The 18,939-nt window shown below is 35.0% G+C and overlaps 1 protein-coding gene across 6 annotated transcripts in view; it reads right to left on the bottom strand.

The window, feature by feature from the left end:
- BABAM2 (BRISC and BRCA1 A complex member 2) overlaps positions 1–18,939 on the bottom strand; it is a 444,883-nt gene that overhangs the window by 310,402 nt on the left and 115,542 nt on the right. For all 6 annotated transcript variants that reach the window (XM_032497262.1, XM_032497261.1, XM_032497260.1 and 3 more), the window contains exon 3: positions 11,763–11,839. In XM_032497262.1, coding sequence (XP_032353153.1) covers positions 11,763–11,839 — 77 coding nt within the window. The remainder of the gene's footprint in view (positions 1–11,762; positions 11,840–18,939) is intronic.

Raw genomic sequence — 18,939 nt, 5'->3', positions numbered from 1 at the left:
TGACATGACCCGCAGTGCCTGCACCATCTGGAATGGCCATCAAATGTCCCAAAAGGTCTTACGCTAAATTTTGTTGAAATATGCTAGAGATGAGGGCAGCTCAATGTCCTTAAGGGTCAAAATAATAAAGAAAAAGGACTAGTTCAAAAGAAACAGAAGCATATCTGGGCGGTCCATACACTTCCACTAAGAACCTGCTTTCCTAAGTAGCTTTCATTCTTAGGTCAGACCAGAATTTTTAAATTTCTGCTTCACCTGCTCTGAAAAGCTATAAGCCCCTCTTTTCTGATATGAAGGCATTATTGCCAGTACCATAATCTTGCAAAAAAAAAAAAAAGAGAATCACCCTAAGATACAAAGATAATTAATAAACTGAAGGCATATATTGACAGCAACTTTGTACCCTTACAAGATGCTATACATTTACTAGTAAGACAACCCATATCGGAACCTATCAAACAAGTCACAATAAATTTTTAAAGGGTGTAAGTCATTCAAAGTATGTTCTCTGACCATAATGGAACCAAATTCAAAATCAATGAAAGAAAGATATTTGAAAAATCTAGAAAATTCTGGACACTAAATGACACACTTCTAAATAGTCCATGAGTCAAAAAAAAAAAAAAAGAAATCAAAAGCAAAATAAGAAAATGTGATGACACACTTCTAAACAACCTGAGTCAAAAAAAAAAGAAATTAAAAGGGAAACAAGAAAATGTGATGAATTAAAATGAAAGTACAACAGATCTAGTCTTGTGAGATACAGCTAAAGCAGTGCTTAGATAGAAATTTATAGCATTATATTAGAGAAGAAAGATCTCGAATCAGTGACCTCAGTCTCCACTTAGTAAACTAGAACAAGAAGAGCAAGAAAATTCAAAGAGAAAAAAGGAATATTAAAGATCAGAATGGAAATCAATGAAATAGAAAATAGAAATACAACAGAAAAGATGGATGAAGACAAATGCTGGTTCTTTGAAAAGATAAAATTGAAAAATTTGCCAGACTGATAAAAAGAAAAAAGGGAGAAGAAACAAATTACCCATATCAGGAAAAACAGATGTGACTATATTACAAATTTTACATGTTAAAAAAAGAAACACTATTATGAAAAAGGTTATGCCAATAAATTCAGCAACTTGGATGAAATGGACAAATTCCTTTAAAAATACAAACTACCAACACTCGAGATGAAGTAGATGAACTAAATTCTATATCTATTAAGAAAATGTAACCTGTACTTTAAAGTGGTTTCACTGGAGAATTCCACCAAACATTTAAGGAAGAAATAATATGAATTCTTCACAAACCATTCCCAAAAACTGAGGAAAAGGGTTCACTTCACAACTCATTCTATTCTGAAGTCAGTTTTGCTATGATGCTAAAACCAATAAAAAGCATGAAAAGAAAACTACAAACCAATAACATTCATGAACACAAATGCAAAATTCTAAACAGTTTTATCAGGTTGAATCCAACAACATATATAAAGGCATCATGATCTACTGGAGTTTTTATCAGAGATATAAGGTAAGTTGAATATTCAAAAGTCAGTCAATGAGATCCACCATATTAATAAAAATTTTTAAAAACCACATGAATAAAGTGTGAATTGATGAATAAAGTATTTACCAAAATACAACATCCATTCTTGATTTTAAAACAAAACAGAATGAAAAACTCTCAAGTAACTACGAATAGAGAGGAACTTCCTCAAACTGATAAACAGAGCCTGTGAAAAATATACAGCCAACATTATACTTAATGGTAAAAGACTATCTGCTTTTCCCCTAAAATCTGGCAAAGCAAGAATGTCTGTTCTCATCACTTGAATCCAGCAATTTGTAGGAGATTCTAGTCAGGTCACTAAGGCAAGAAAAAGAAATGTAGGGGAATTATATCAATAGATTAGCAACAAAGAGAAATACATATACTACCAATTAGCATCAAAAATATTCAGAGGTAAATTTAACAAAATTTGTACAAAACCTGTTCAGTAAAAACTACAAAATACTGAAAGACATTAAAGAAGAACTAAATGGAGAGGTTATCATTTTCATCCACTGGAAGACTCAATGTTATTATCCACAAACTGACCTCCAGATCACTGCAGCCTCAGCAGAATTTTTGTAGACATTTGACAAGCCGATTCTAAAATTTCTATGGAAATATAAAGGACCTAGAATAGGCAAAATAACTTTGAAAAAGAAGTAGTAGGACTTACCGTAACTGATTTAAAGATTTACTATAAGGCTGTAATAATCAAGGCAGTGTTATATTCACATAAGAAAAGACAAATCAGTGGAATAAAGTGTAAAGTTCAGAAATGGACCTACACCTAAATGATTAACTAACATACATATGGTCAAAGTTAACTCAAAATGGATCACAGACCAAAATATCAAAGGTAAAAATATAAAACCTCCAGGAGAAAATCTTTGAGACCTTCAAGCAAAGATTTCTTGGGCAAGAAGCCAAAAGCATTAACAATAATAATAATAATTTAAAAAAACCAGTTAAATTGGACTTCGTCAATGTTAAAAACTTGTGCTCTTGGAAAGACACCATTAAGAAAGTGAAAAGAAGCCACAGACTATAAGAGAACACTAACAAACTGACAAACAACTTCTTTCTAGACTATATAAAGAATATTTACAACTCAATGAAAAGACCAATAATCTAATTAAAACATTAAGCAAAACATTTGAACAGACACTGAACAAAAGATGCATAAATAGCCAACAAGCACATGAGAATGCAAATTAAAACAATAAGATACCTCTACACATCCACTAGACTAGATGTAATTTAAAAGACCAACAATACCAAATGTTGGTAAGAACAGAGAATGACTAGGTAGCTCATAAGTTGCTAGTAGGAATGTAAAACAGTACAACCACTTTGGAAAACACTTCAGCGAATACTTACAAAGTTAAACACACACATTTAGCTTACAACACAGTGATTGCACCCCTAGCTATTTACCCAAGAAAATGAAAACATATTTCCACAAAAAGACATGTACAAAAACTTAATAGCAGCTTTATTCATACTAGCCAAAAACTGGAAATAACACAACCATTCTTCAATAGATGAGTGAATTAAAAAAAAAAACTGTAGTATATCTATACAATGTTTTACTATTTGGCAATAAAAGGAACAAAGTACTGATATAAGGAATAATATGTATGAATCTCAAAAATATTATACTAATGAAAGAAGCCATATACCAAAAACTATATAGTATATGATTCCACTTACATGAAATTCAAAAACAGAACTGTTTTATAATTTTAGAGAGAGGATAAGGATCAGGAGTTGGGGATGGTGGTGGAAGGGACTGATTTGTGAAGGGAAAAAAATGTTCTATTATCTTTGGGGGATGAAAATGTTCTGTATCCTGACTGTAGTGTAGTTAAAGAGCTTTTTATAACTGCCAAAATGTATGAAACTGTTTTAAAATGGATACATTTTATTTTATATAAATTATACTTCCATAAATTTAATATAAAAACATGGGATATGAATTTCTATTTCAAAGTGACTGTGTGATTAAATGAGAACGTGTATATAAATAAGTATAACTATAAAATATATGCTCAGTAAGTTAGTTTTAGCAGTCATATCATTTTGTAAAAAACTATAATCACCATCAAGTCAGAATGTATATATATAGTTAGCTATAACTAAGCTGACTTCACAAATTTTTAATAAAATTAGTTGCTATTCTTAAAACTTTTTCTAACATTCCATGAATTCCAAGAAAAAAACATTCTGAAATGCCAAGACAAAGGAATCCTCAAAATCTGAGGGAGAGTTAATGTCTAATCCACAAAATTAGCACTTCTTACTTGCCTTTCAATGAGCATTTTTTTGAACATTCACTAAATTAAAGGTGACCTGCTTCCCTAATTAGCCTCTAAAAATACCTTGAGCGCTAGATAATAATAATCTTTAAGTAAACGAATCTTTTTAAAAGACAAAAATAAAGTAAAATGAACTATGCTACCAAGGGAAGTGATCATGCCTCTCAGCATGACGCAAAATACAAAATCCCTGGACTTCATGTCCAGCTTTTTACTTAACTCAACTATCACAAGTCATAGTAAAAATGGTTCACTCCTACTCTCCTTGCAGGTACTCTCGGAGATCAGAAGAGCACTGGCCAAGAAGCCTCCCAGACAGCACAACCATCAGAGCGGCAGGTTGCTGAAGGCAAATGAAGAACCAATTATGTCAGGAAATAGACCATCTTGCTATTGCTTTGGTCCATCCTAGTGAAGCCCAAACAGTGTAAACAGAAGCAGAAAGAGGAAAGGCAGAATATTTGGAAATTATAACGAGCAAATCACTTGTACGGGCTTTTGACTCGGTTTGTTGTCCCCTGAGCTCCAATGAGGGGGTGACGGAGAGGCTGGAAGGGCAGACTGTGACAGCCTGAATGCTAGGCTGAGGGATTCAGTCAGTAAAATCCTGAAGGGAAGTGGGAAAGGATTAAAGCAGAAAAACTACTTAATTAATGTTTTCTGAATAAATTATCTATTTTAAACAATACAAGAAATTTTTCATAAAATAATACTGTCATCCCAACAAAACTGCCAACAGCTATAGCCACAGCAGCCAGCTTTTCGACTAACTGGCCAAAGTTCAAAATAAAAGGTAGAATAACAAACCAAGAAAAGTGCAAAATTCTCATAGATAAGATTAAATCAACAGAACCTTAATATCTCTTTCAGCTGACGCAACAAACCCCACAACACCACTAGGACCTTCTGGTGCTACCAGTTTGGTGCTTAGTTTCTGTTTGACAGACATCACTGCCAAGCCCCGAGTGTCTTTACTCAGTGCTACACAAGTCTGTCTTTAGAGGACAAAGAGCAGGGAAAAAAGAGCATTCTGAGTTTACTATGCTGACTGGGCTAAAACAAAGTAATATGTAATACACCTGAGATGCAAGAAGCACTGTGTTAACGCTGTGCACACGTGCATGTGCGCATACACGCACGCGCACACACACACATCCCACCAAACCAGTTGAGATAGGATCAAAAATGAAGTTGAATTTCAAGATTCAGTAAAGCCAAAGGTCTGGAACACTATTTGCAATGTGTCTATAAAAATATTTGTGTATATTTGACCACTTTTAATTAAATGATGCATCCTATTTAAGTAGCAGTTCTAAGATTGGTTTCATTTTGTTGTAATCATTCTCCAAAAAATACAAATTTAAATTTAGTGGCGCAGTACTGAAGTCTTGGAAATGAACTGTAATTTTATACTGCTCCTCTGAAGACATGAGGGAGAAATTATATTATCCAAATCATAATCTTTTTTTTTTTTTTTCACTTTTTCCTCTGGGGGAAAAAAGGCTTTTCCTCTGGGAAAGACTTTCAACTTCAAAACCTTTAGAGATAATTTTTTGACATGACTTCTTGACTCTGTCACAAATGGCTTTGAAATATTCATCATTCTTCTCAGATAATAAACAATGGCATTGCTTCTATTGTTAAAGACAAAGGGAAAATGTCTCTAGTTTCATCTGGAAGCTCTTTAGAAAGAACTCCTGAAACAGTGCAATAGATACCTCTCTGGGTACCTGCCCAGCCCATGCTTACTTTGTGCTGAAATTGGCCTCTAGGAACCATGATAATACCTGAACCAGAACTCTTGGCCATATGAATGGATCACAAATGGACACCCAGACCACGCTGTCAATCAGATCCCCTCTCTCAGGAATTTAAACTCAAAGAACACAGGCTATCTCTAGGTGGTCCTTGAACTTAGTCACAACGTAGGGTGCTCACGAAGCCATTTCTACTCTACATGAGGAGAAACAGAGAAATCTGGGGGAGGGGAGAAAGAATAAAGTGACAATAAAATATGTTGCAGGAGAAAAATACTCACAAGGGCACAGATGCTGCTGACTGGCTGCCATCATGTCTACCATCCTTCAAGTCCCTATGAGGCCTGGCTATACTTCCTGCCCTTGGGCACCATGGAATTCACTTAATTCCTTATAAAGACAAACAAACTTTCTATGTTTGTTCCAATGGGTTTCTTATAACCAAACAGTCCTTGATTAAAATAAATTGTTAGTATGAAAAATACAGATTTTAAACAAATGATAATTTCAAATTTGAAACCAATGTTAGGAAACCATTTGATTCCTGGCTGCAGACTTGCTTGATATAACTTGAAATATTTCAATTATCTCTCTTTAGAGTTACCTAATAGTGTTATTCAAAAAACTTGGAAAATTGAGGATATTTCAGAGTTCTGTCACTTCCTCATCAAACCTCATCATTGTCAGATCCAAACAATGAACATGGTCCATTCATTCCACACAGTTACTTAGCCCCTCTAAATGCCAGGCAGTAAGGCAGAGATTAGAAATAAAACATGAGCAAAACAGCCTCACTCCCTTCCCTATTTAAGGAGGATACACAAAAACACAAACACATTAATTTCTTCAAGAATTAAATGCTACAGAGTGTGACTATTTTCACAAATATGCATTTATATGAAGTTCATTATCTTCCTCTGTGAACTTCGACATATCTGGTATATTTTCACTCTAGTTCTAGTGGCACCATTCTAGACCGTAATACATGTTTTATTTAAATCAATTTGACCACTGAAGATTCACTTTTCCGATCCTCTTTAAGTAACTACCAGTTGGCTCTTCTACAATCATGAAATTCAAGGGCTTCTCTTTAATTCAGATATCCTTTGACATTTTCCATGAGAATCTTACACAAATTGGCAACTCTTTTACTGCCCAACAGTTGTCTCTTCACAATAAAAGAGCTGAGAAAAGAATAACATCATTCCTAATTTACTGTGATCTTCTGGGCTTTTTGATTTCAATTATTTCATTTTGAATGTGGGTAATTCTGTAGGAATCAATTCATGAATTCATGGGTAGAAATATGCCATCTCTTCTGCCTCTCATTCTTACTATCATTAACTGCAAAGTTTCCTTTATCCATAGATAAAACACTTATTTATAGAAGAACTGTTGTATAATATATAAAATATTCCAAAATATAAAATTTGTTACATACCATTTTCATTAATCCGCTTTGAGAAGGCAGAGTAGAATATATAAAGACAGAATGGAAACAGACTCCAAATCTGCAAAGTACAGTACGTCCTTCCTGTTTTCTGAATTGGTAAGAGCAATGTTCCAATTACAAATTCCTTGTATAATAAATAACTTCTAAAGACTGAATTTCTGTTGGCAAAAACTGATACGAGTAACAGAATGTTACAACACTATACTTCAACCAACAAAAATCTGAACACTAAGATTCACTGATACATGCATGCATTTATCCCATTCTATCAACAAATACTTAGTCGAGTATCTTTACTGTGCTAGGGACTGCTGATATAATTTAATTAAAAAAAAAACTCCATCTCTAACTCTGCTGAGCTTAAAGTTATGTAGTAAAATTACTATAAGCTCTGAATATACTGATTGCAGCCTTGGTTAAAATTATAGTTTAAAACTACACACCATAAGTTTTGAATGGGAAACTTTAGAAAAAGAGGTTGTTTACATTACTACTACTGTCGATGCATCATAACTCAACAAACTCCTCTTAGAAACATTTATAGTCGGCCTTCCATATCCATAGATGTGAAACCCTTGGGGACAGAGGACCAACGGTATTACGCCATTTTATTTAAGGGTCTTGAGTATCTGGATTAGATTTTGGTATCTGCAGGGGCTCCTGGAACAAACCCCCATGGATACCAATGGATAACTGTATAAATACTGTAAACAGATTTACTTTTGAAATAAATAAGTACAATTACAAAGAAAGAAACTTCAAATAGCCATGGCCTAAATATCATACAAAACAACCTTGCTATATAATTACTGACAAGAACAAATTTAGGTGGGCAGGTGCATAGAACAATAGTCCAGTAAAGATGGTTCAACTGATCTTCACTTGAGTATTAACTATGTGTTCAAAAGGTTTTTGTTTTGATTTCCTTTATGTAAATTCTTCAATTTCTATAGTCAGAGAAGAATGACTCATGTTTTGTAATTTCTGTAGTCAATTTCATTTATTTTTGATGATTCTATCACATTTTCAATAGATATTTTAAAGCAATTTCCATCTAGAAATCTAAAGAAGTTTATCGTTTGGCCTCCAATATTGAAGCACTGGGGTACTTCAAAGGTAAGAATTTGAGAGTTTTTCAGATAATTTTTTAAAGCAAAGGGTGAAATGGCACCCTAAACACTGTATCTTTCCAAAGCCTAGAAGGAATTTGTACATACGACTTTCCTCTAGTCCATTAATCAAATCTTTCCATGGCTCTGCACCCCCTGCTATAACTTGGTTCCAAAACTAAAGTTAATCATATGGCCAACAGCCTTAAGAAAGGATAATGTCAGGAATTTCAGAAGGGAAAAAAAAAAAAAAAAACCTCATTCTTCCAATTCAATGAACTTTGGTAAATATAGTTTCCATAATCAATTGCCTTTTCCTTCTATTTGGCTACGGGCTGATTAAGGCTAGAATCTTGACTCACCTTAATGTGCAAGAATCTCAGCATACAAAGTTTATTTATTAGTCAATTATCATAGAGCATTCTTCAGACTAAATTAAGTCCCTAACATATAATGATGATATCAAGCAATAATTTTATAGGACATAACTAACTTGTATGGTAAATCCCAGTTCAAATACCCTAATCACCAATGTTATTAAGAGGCTTCCCATGAAAATCTTACAATATTGAGAGGGTACAGGATATTAGTAAATGCTTCCTAACATAAACTCATACAGTTAGAAGGATCCATGTGAAGTCACATTATTTCTGGCTCAAGACTGAACTGACCACAAACTTTTATTTCTTCTCTCTTCTAAGACCCACCTCCCATTCAATGATAGTGAAAGAATAGAAAGATAAAAATCCGAAACAGGAGAATAAAGAGGAAGGGAAAACAGTGGCAAATCAGTAGATGAGACATTTCTACAAATTCCTAGAAGACAGAATACAGATGGCGGAGTAGTACTTGATGAGACAGGGCAGAGAAAGCTTTGGTTGCAGTAAAGTGAGGAAGAGGCTACTGATGAGGAGGAAGCCATCTGTTCTGGAAACCCATAAAAACTTGTAGTCATCCGGTGTGAGGAGGCAAGAATGAGACATGGGGATACGAACAGGGAGATCAACTAAAATCTCCATGTGCTATAATCTATATATCCATCCCTCTTCAATGGCATGGTGGTCAGATGTGTATCCCCAGAAAAAAATACAGGGGCTTTTCTTAAAAAATAGAATACACTATTTGGGGGAGAGCTAGAACAGCTGAACTCCAAAACATAATACATAGGGGTTGCTCAGCTTGTCCACCATTAAAACCCGCATACTCAATTAGCCTTGCCTATACAGAAATCCCAATCAGAGTTTTATCATGTGTTTCAAATATAAATGGACAACCAATAACCACTTTTTATTTGAGGAAAGGCTATAGAATCACAGTGGTTAAAAAAAGATGATAAACAAAAATATAATCCCCAGGGAAAAATCAAAATAATTCAGAAAACAGAAAAAAAAATTTTAAAAAACAACAAAACTCTATAGTCTTTTAAAGCTTTTAATATACTGTATTCATAAAGTAAGAACAAGATAGTTGTGAAAGAGGAACAGAGCTCTAGAGAAAGAGTTCTTAGAAATTAAGATACCTAATTATGACCGTGGTAATACAAGCTTCAGCAAGGCTACAGGAAAGGTAGAAGGATGGAGAGGGGAGTGGCATCCCAGCAGGCTGTTTGAGACTGTTTTTCCAGCAAGATAACAGGATAACCTGTTTACCAAGAAAGAATTCTAAAAACACAGGATCTTCAAGACATAGTTTCTACACTACGAGGCCAAATCCAAGAGAATAGTAAAAAGTAAAGCCCACAGTGATAACTACAGGAGCAGGTACGCAGGATAATCATTCAAGCAATTTATAGACAAAGCATGGACAGCAATTATAGATTTAGAACAGGCAACAAGTTATTGATCTTGACAATGCAAAAGGAAAGTAATAGAAAACCAAAGCTGGGAGGTGAAGAAAGAGGAATGGAAGGAAGGGCGGGGGCTAATACCTTCATCTTATAGAGTAGGAAGCTAAAAGACACTATCCATGGTTACTGGGAAACTAAATAAAAGCATACTAAGTACTCATCACTATTGCATAGAGATTTTGCCTAAGTGGTAACCATGTGCCAAGCACTTATTAAGAATTTTTAGGGGTTGTTCATTTAACTATAGAAATATTTTAAGCATATTTACCACACTTAAAATAACCCTTCAAAAAAAAAAAAAAGAAAGAAAGAAAAGAAAAAAAATTTAAAGCTACAGGCTGACCAGGAACAGGAACTAACAGTGGCTATATAATTGCATTAAAGAAAAGGAGAAGAGAGAGATAAAGGGTGCAGTGAAAATAGGCTGATGCCACATGTATCAGAGCAGGAAGTCAAATGATAACATCTAAAACTGATAAGTTAAGAAACAAGAGGCATAAGCATATTATTTAGACATATGGAGATCATCCCAAAAAGAACTAAACACTTAAACAATTTTAACAATTTTTAAGCGGTTGCCTTGGGAAACAGGACTAGGACTGAGGAGCAATGGGACAGAGGACTACTGCTTTCATGCATAAAAAACTGAATTATTTCTATTTCTAACCATGTGAATGACTTACTTTTGATCATTTCATTTAAATTTAGTTAACAATTTTTTTAAATAGTAGCAATCTAATCTGTCCTACTACCTCAGCCAGGTGAAATTCTTTTGTGTTTTAATGGTTGCCAAAGAATGATCTAATAATGCAAAGTTAGTAAGTCAGCATGTCACACATTTTTAGTTCATGTTGCATTTGGTAAATTAATAAAAAGTGATTCTACAGAAAATGAAGGTGTGGCCTCTCCTGGCCTGTGATGGTAAAACACACAGTCCATGGTCTCGAAGGCACTGTTCATTCATCTGTCCTATCTTCACCATCTTTGTTCTTTATTTCTCTCTGTAAGAATAGAGAGACTTTCATACCCCGTACACCACAAGTACAGGTTTAAGAGAGAAAATTCCTGATGAGATTATACTAGCCAACCAAAGCTATCATCATTTCCATTCTAGGCTAGAGCTTCAGCACGGGTAACAATGGCAGAGAAGGGCTGATGCGACCGAGACCAACAGTGTAGATGGTGGACTAAATCCAACAACTATTGCAAACTATTCACAAGTCACAAACCAGTGATCCAAAAGCTCAAGGCAGCCCACACACACATTTGGTTTGGCCTGCATAATGCTGGCCCACAATGCTTGTAATTCTGAAAGAGTGGCCAACATCTAACACTGACAGAATTCATATAAAAATTCAGATGCTTATCTTCTCTCAATAAATCAGCAGGGGCAATCCTTCAAGCTGAAACAGGAATGCCCCAATTTGCCACACCCAGCCCCCTTCCCTCATTCATGTTACCTACCAGTCTGGCCTTGTAGCCATCTGTATTTCTGACCTTTGCTATAAAACATATACCATGTGCGTGCACACTTGATCACAACTTATTCCTGGCTGACTACCTTAGTTTCACTAGAACTAAGATTGAAACACAAATTTTCAAAAAGTGGTAAATCCTCATGAAAATACCTTAAGAAATAATACCTAAAAGCCAGAAATACAACTAAAGCACAAAGTCCAAAAGCTAGCACTGTAATCTACATTTTCAGTAAAACAGTCATCATTTACTTACATTTTAATGTCTCTCCAGCATATGGTATGTGCAATTTAAATCGGTCACAGTTGGGTCCAGGAGTCAATGACGTGCAGCTTTGAGGGAAAAAAAAAAAAGAAAGAAAGAGATGAAAAGAGTTTCGTAAAACCCCACATGTTTATGATATTTAATAAAGTAAATAAAAGGTGATCCTTACAGATAAACGATTAAAACCCTGGCTTATAGGAAAAAATAAAAGCTCTTAATAGTCATGGAGGCGAAGACAAAATAAAAGTAAGACTTGCTCTAAAGAAACTCATTTAAATAACAGTAAAACCTATCTGCCTTCTAACAACAAATACCAACACTGCTTCAGCTACTTCTCTCAAAGAAGCGTATCTCAACTTTGAAAACAGGTATATGATCCAAAACAGGTCTGTAGTCTTTGGTGCCAAGAATTGTAAAAGAAGAGTAGTTTTACGGTCATATTTTAAATATAGACTCTTAGTTTTCACTCAGTTAGTACTAAAAAGAGCCCACTTTTGGCCTTTTTCTGGTACCAGATGGTTTTCTCTCTTTCCCCAAAAATAAAGCGCTTCCTCTAGAGTTGGCACCCCATAACTTACATCTGTAGGAGAGCACAATGCGCTACACTCAGTTTCAGATAAAATGCAAATTTATAAGGGGGGTGAGTTAGTCACCCAGGTCTCAACAGCCTGCTTTTTGTTGTTGTTTTTTTTAATCTATTACTTCACAGAGGTATACAATGTTCTTGTGCTCTTTACACAGATTTACTTTATAAGATATCTCCCGTGATCTTATGAGTCATAAGAGCACTCATGGCTTCATAAATTAATAAAAAGTTAATATGAAGTCAGTTGAGGAAGTTGTACGTCTTTTTAGACAAAAAAAAAAGTAAAGTTTCTAATTTGCCAAATAGAGCAGGAAGGCTAATTTTCTTTCATAATTCCAAAACTGGCTATGAAATATTTCTGAGAAAGAACCTACAAAAGTAGTTGAAGGAACAGAAGCTTTGTTGCAACAGACATGCAGTTTCCCTAGATGGCCACTTTGAAGGGTAACACTCATCTGACACTAAACTAGAGAGGTGCTGGCTCAGAAACAGCTAACTCAGACCTCACATTAGATTTACTATTACTTTTTCCCAAAACTATTTGAATGTGAAAAAGAAAAGAGACAGACAGAAACTTTAACTCTGAAGTATTCAATACAAATCACTAGGCTGATTATTATTCTTTATCTTTAGGAGTTAATAAAAACATCTGTTTATAAAGTAAACAACAAAGTTGCACTACTGTGGCAGAGTAACCTAATTTAATTTCTCACAGGTTTTTAAGAACACATTCTTTACCTTTCAATATAAAAAATTCTTCAGGGCATTTTATTAAAGGTATTAAAATACTTATCTTATACTGTAATCTTTTCGAGCCCACAACATAGCAGTTCTTTGAAAACATTTACGGAAAACACATCCATCTTAGCATTACAAAATATAAAGCAGTCTCTAATGGCCGAAATGACTCTAAAGCAATGCTAAGAATTTTTTCTCTTACATCATATCCAAACAACAATGCTTTTAAATGATTTAAGATAAAAAACATTCAATCAAGTGTCTTTTGGGGGGCTTGAAGATCCAATTACCTACATAGCTTAATGACTGAAGTTATTAATAGTACAGGAAATCTCAGGATTAATCTGATTTTAATTTGTTTGAATAGCTTGTCCCTCTTCAATGTGAAATGAGTTTCTAGATTGTTACATTCACTGCTGGGCCACACTTTCTGTTATTCACTTTATGCCTTACCCAGGACTAGGAAAGTGTTTTTGTGCTTGGCCCTTCCTCCCTCACTACTTGAACGGCTGGTTCCAGCCACCCCAGAGGGTAAAAAAATACATTTCTCCAACTGAGTGATTCCCTCACTGATTCTTTTCACTTAGATAAGATTTACTTAGCATCATTCTATGTGTTAGGAATACAGGGTGGATGAGATAGACAAGATCTATAGTCTCATGATACTTAAATTCCGGCAAGGGAAGAAGAAACGATAAATATGAGACAAACATCTAAAGATGGCTAAAGATTGCTAAATGTGATGCAGAAAATGAAACAGGAAGCTGCAAGAAAACAGGAGCCACGTTGGAGTGGAAGACTGGGAAGGCCTCTGGAGGAGGTGAAATCTAAAGCCTGAATAACGCGAAGAGGCCAACCATGCACAGTTCTGGGGAAGAGCATTCCAGGCAGAGGAAACAGCTGGTGCAGAGGCGTGAAGGCAGGAACAAGTCTGATATTTCTGGGGGAAGAAATCTTGATATGCCTGGGCAACACAGCTAGAATAGAGTGACTGAGGAAGAGAACAGCAAAAGATCAGGACAAGGGGAAAGCAAAGGCAGACCACGCAGAGCCTCGGAAGCGGCAGCAATTAATTCAGGTTTTATTTGAAGCACAAAGTGGGTTTTAAGAACAGTAATATCCAATGCTTTTAAAAGATCACCCTGTATACTGTATGGAAAGGGGTAAAGAGGTAAAATGGAAACGAAGAGACCAGAAAGGAGTCCATTTCAGGCAAGAAAGATGTTGGGCCCTTGGACCAGGGAAACAGCAGTGGCATCTCCATCCAGAGGGATTTACTCAACAGGGTCCAGTTTAGGAAGAAGAGAAGTCAAGAGTATAAAGTATGAGATGATAGCCAAATTTTATATGGAAACAGACAGGTTAATGGGTGGGCCAGCCTATCTAAAAGGGCCACTGAAACATCACAAAAAAGAAGAAAAGATGGAAGAAAAACTCACCTTAGAGACATTCTTGTATGCTGTTAGAAAGATCACTTACTTGAAGTGGGAATTGTGGCAGGGGTAATACTCCCAAACAGGAGAATACCCAGGTTAAAAGGGCTCATCTCCCATTAACTGCAGGTCTGCTGTTTAGCTGAGAGGAATACACACATTTGGGGCCAAGAACTAAACTGTTCAAGGGAACAGAAGAAAGGCTAAGATGCTATCAACAGAACTCTCCTAAATAGCTCTCAGCTCCTCCTCCAGTGAGCAAATTATTTAAAAGATGTGTTATGCTCTGTCTTCCATATTATCTAGGGTTAATAGTTTTATGGGAAACAAGCCAAAGTCATGTTATGTAAAGGTCCTTTTAAGATTAAACTGAAATGTTTCCCCTTTTAAATTACCTCTGTCTAAAACTGGGTTTGGTCATGCTACTTAATTGTACTATGAAATTTCAAATCACACTCAAGGAGGGCATTAGTGTTTCTGTTAATCAAGGAGGACAAGTGTTTAAAAAAAAAGGGTGTGGGCTAAAAAAGACTGAAAAACACATATGAATTGCATGATTCCACTTATGGAAGAGAGAGATCTGGGTGTGTGCATTCCATGTACATAAGCATTTCAGATGAAGAGCCACCAAAATACGACAGGATTCGGGATGATTTTTTAGAACTTCCTTTGATTACCTTTCTGCACTGTTTTGATTTTTATAATTAACATGAACTATTCTATAATATATAAATATTTTAAGAGTAAATATACTCTTTTTATATTTGACTCAGGAAACTAGACTCTAATGAGTTAATTTATCTTTTTCTTCTAAAGTGCTTCACTCCTTTTCAGAAGGAGAAGGCAGGGTGATTTACTGATGAACAGCCTTCAGATAAAGTATATGAAAGACTTTATATTGTGATATCACAAAACTTCACGTTTCTAACATTTATCATTTCTCACTGTTTCTTATGGGTCAGAATTTGGGAATGGCTTGGTGGGGCAGTTCTGATGTTTAAGGCCTCCTGTGAAGGTGCAGTCAAATGTAGTAACAGAGAACTAACACAGTGGGAAAGCTCATTCACCTAGAGGAACATTTCCTTACACAAGTATGAAAAAGCTACTAAATAAAAAGCTACCAACTTCATTAAAATTACATTTGTAAAATGGTAACTTGTCCTACCACATAGATAGATCTAAGGTTTAAAAAAAACAATATTCTAAACTGAATATCTTTTAATAGTAAAATAAATTTCAAATTACTTAAAAACTGCTGACAATTCAAATGTAATTTCCATTTTGTCTCTCAGCTATATTTCCTGCGTGCTTACTATATGTCAGGCAGTGTGCTAGGTGCTGGGAATACAGCAGCTGACAAGAACAAAATCATATAAAGTATTATAATGTAAAAAGGGTTCTGGGATGCAGAACTATGCCCTAAAAATGTATCTTTCACACTAAATTCTAATTACCTCAGTACACTGAGAATGCATTCTTTTAAAGTTTAACACGTGGGAGAACAAAGCAGGCTGAACTCCCTTTCTACAGATTATGCAAGTCGGAATTATCAAGTGGGAATTCAGGTTAGCATCAAATTAGGCAGTTTACTCTGGTTCTTTATTACAGAAATTGCAGCTAACCATTGATACAATGAAATGCTAAGCACATAACCTTCTCATAATCTCATCCCTACGATCTCTTATTTTACATCTCACTACATGACTCTCAATATTATTATTGATGTATTTTCTAATTGTGGTTTCCTTTCCCTACCAGATCATAAGATTCCTGGTACCCAGAACTGTCTTATACTTTTAAAAATGTCTTCGTACAGCATCTAGCACAGTGCTAAGCACCCAGCACTCATGAAATTTTAGCATATGCTTGTAAATCATCAATTAAACTCAAAAACTGTCATTTTAGATATGGCGACAGTGAAGGCCAGAGGGTCTCACAGGCACACTCAGTGAGCACGCCAGGACTGGAAACCATGTCAAGGGCATTCTGGCCACGTCTTAGTCTCCCTGGCCTAAGCATCTTTAAATTATCTTTACATCTCTAGCACCCAGCACTGCAACCAGGACGTGGGTACTCCACCAACTACGTATGGAGACAAAGGTCTGTTGAATGGAAGGTTTGCATAAATCTTGACTCAGTCTTGTGCTCTTTTCTTGACAAAAATTGACAGTTCAACTGGAATTGGAAAGATGTTCTCATCCTCCACTCTGAGAAAGGTAAAAGTGTGACTATTTGTGGAAAGTCCTCCTTTTGAAGATTTGTACATGCAACCCAGAATTTAAACTTAGAACCATCACCTAAAATCCCTCTATTTTCACAATAAATAATAGTAAGAACAACAACAGCTAACATTTGTTGGGCATTTACTATGTGGCAGGCACTAGTCTAAGTTCTTTAATGAGATTAAATCATTTAAGCCCACAGCAACCTTCAGAGACAGGTGCCATTACCTCCATTTTACAGATGAGGAAACTAAGGCAAATAGAAGCTATGTAACTCGCTAGTAAGTGATAAAGCTGGGATCCAAACCCAGGATGTCTGGCTCCAGAGCCCATTTTCTTAACCACCACACTAAATCATCTCTCAATAATTAAAGGGGAAACAACCAGAATTAGTTTTTAAAAAAATGTGCATTATAACTCTTTTCAACAAATGTGTTTTTATTAAATACCTATAATAATGGAAAGTACAAGCTGACAATAAGTTGCCAAAAAGTGTTTTACCACACATACTTTAAGGAAAAGAAAATGATTTCTTAGTAATAAGAACTGTATACATGTAAATAAATCAATGATACAGAAGAGGGAACAAGGCCCTTATAACTTGATTAAACAGACTCTACAATGTTGACACTCTTGATTTATTCAGCAAACTCTTTAAACAAGTAGTAAAAAGTAAATTTGGATTTGAATCCTCTAAATTATGACTTCTTCCTAATTACTGAGATCGAACTCAAATTATTAAAATATAAAGAGGAAGTTAGGCAATTTCACAACACTTTGTATGATTTGCGTGACAGCCAAGAATTAATCTTCATTAACAAAGTTATAAGAAGATATTCGACAACCTTTTAGACATCAGCATTTTTAAGACAATGCAGGATATATGGTTTCTAGTTTAATGCTAAACCTACTATTTGACACACTTTCTGGGAAAGATAATGATTTCTTCTGTTCTTCAAGCCATCTAAAAAGAACAAAGTAGATGAGTCTAGGGTTCCTTCCCTGAGTCTACGTCAGTTTCCTTTACTCTGACTGTTAATTCACCATTTGGCATGTTCTCCTACAATAGCTTCCTGTTTTCTTGATAATGACGTTTGTGCTTAACCAACAATATTTAACATCAGCTGAGAAGGAAGTCTTCAGCTTTGGCAACCTAAAATAACAGGTGACGATGAAAAAAACAGGCTAAAGACTAATAACTGCCTTTTAAATAACTATTAGGTCATAAATTAGAGTGAATTATTGTTAGCTGACATTGATCACATTTTCATTTTATGGAATTTATTTTCTCTGAATAAAATCCAACATCAACAATTCCACTCAGACTAAATCAGTTTCAAAATTATCATGGTTTCTAGACTGAAATTCAGCAATAAAGAAGCTAGAAGACTAAAGTAGGATATCTTAACAGCTATCTAAATAATCTATAAAATGGGCATTTTATCTGTGAAGGCATTTGACCTTTCGATTCACAGACTCACCCTCAGTCTTGGAAGGGAATTATGTTCCATCTAGTTGACTACATCAAAACCCAATAGGTCAAGTCTTAGGCCTTTCTACAAGAAGGCTCATGAATTAGAATTGGTAAGAGAAGGCAGAAAAACTGCACTGAGGTTGATTTTTTAGACCGTTATCCAGGAGAATGGAACTACCTACCTGATGACATATGATGTTCCTGATATACCAAGTACATCCTCTACATCTCTAAAGCCTAAAATCTATTTCTGGGCCCTACTAGAAAGTGGTAGGTTTAATTCTTAGCATAGGAATCCAAAACGCCATTACCAAAATAAGTGACTCAGCCCAGAATGCTTTAAAATTTATAAAATTAAAATATTCAAAAAAATGTGTTTGCCAGTTCATGTGGCATCAACTGTTATTCTCAGTTTCTATGCTGTATCTCCATTTATAAATGAGAGATTTTCAACTCTACTTTAGCATAGGGAGTATTTTTAAATGTTAGTAGGTGTTCCTATAACAAAAATGTGGCTTAAATTACGATATGATTTCAGTAGGAATGACGGGCTCAAATACTATTTTTAACAGTTAACTAGGAGGGGGGAATCCTTTAATTTTTTGAGACAGATGCTTAGATCATTAACGTTCAACCTTTCTTCTTTTCTAATATGTGCATGTAATTCACTCAGTTAATAGAATAAAAGAAAAAATTAATAGCATTATCTCAATAA

Source organism: Camelus ferus, chromosome 15, assembly GCF_009834535.1.
Source record: "Camelus ferus isolate YT-003-E chromosome 15, BCGSAC_Cfer_1.0, whole genome shotgun sequence".
NCBI classification, from domain to species: domain Eukaryota; kingdom Metazoa; phylum Chordata; class Mammalia; order Artiodactyla; family Camelidae; genus Camelus; species Camelus ferus.
This window is presented reverse-complemented; position numbering and strand designations above follow the sequence as displayed.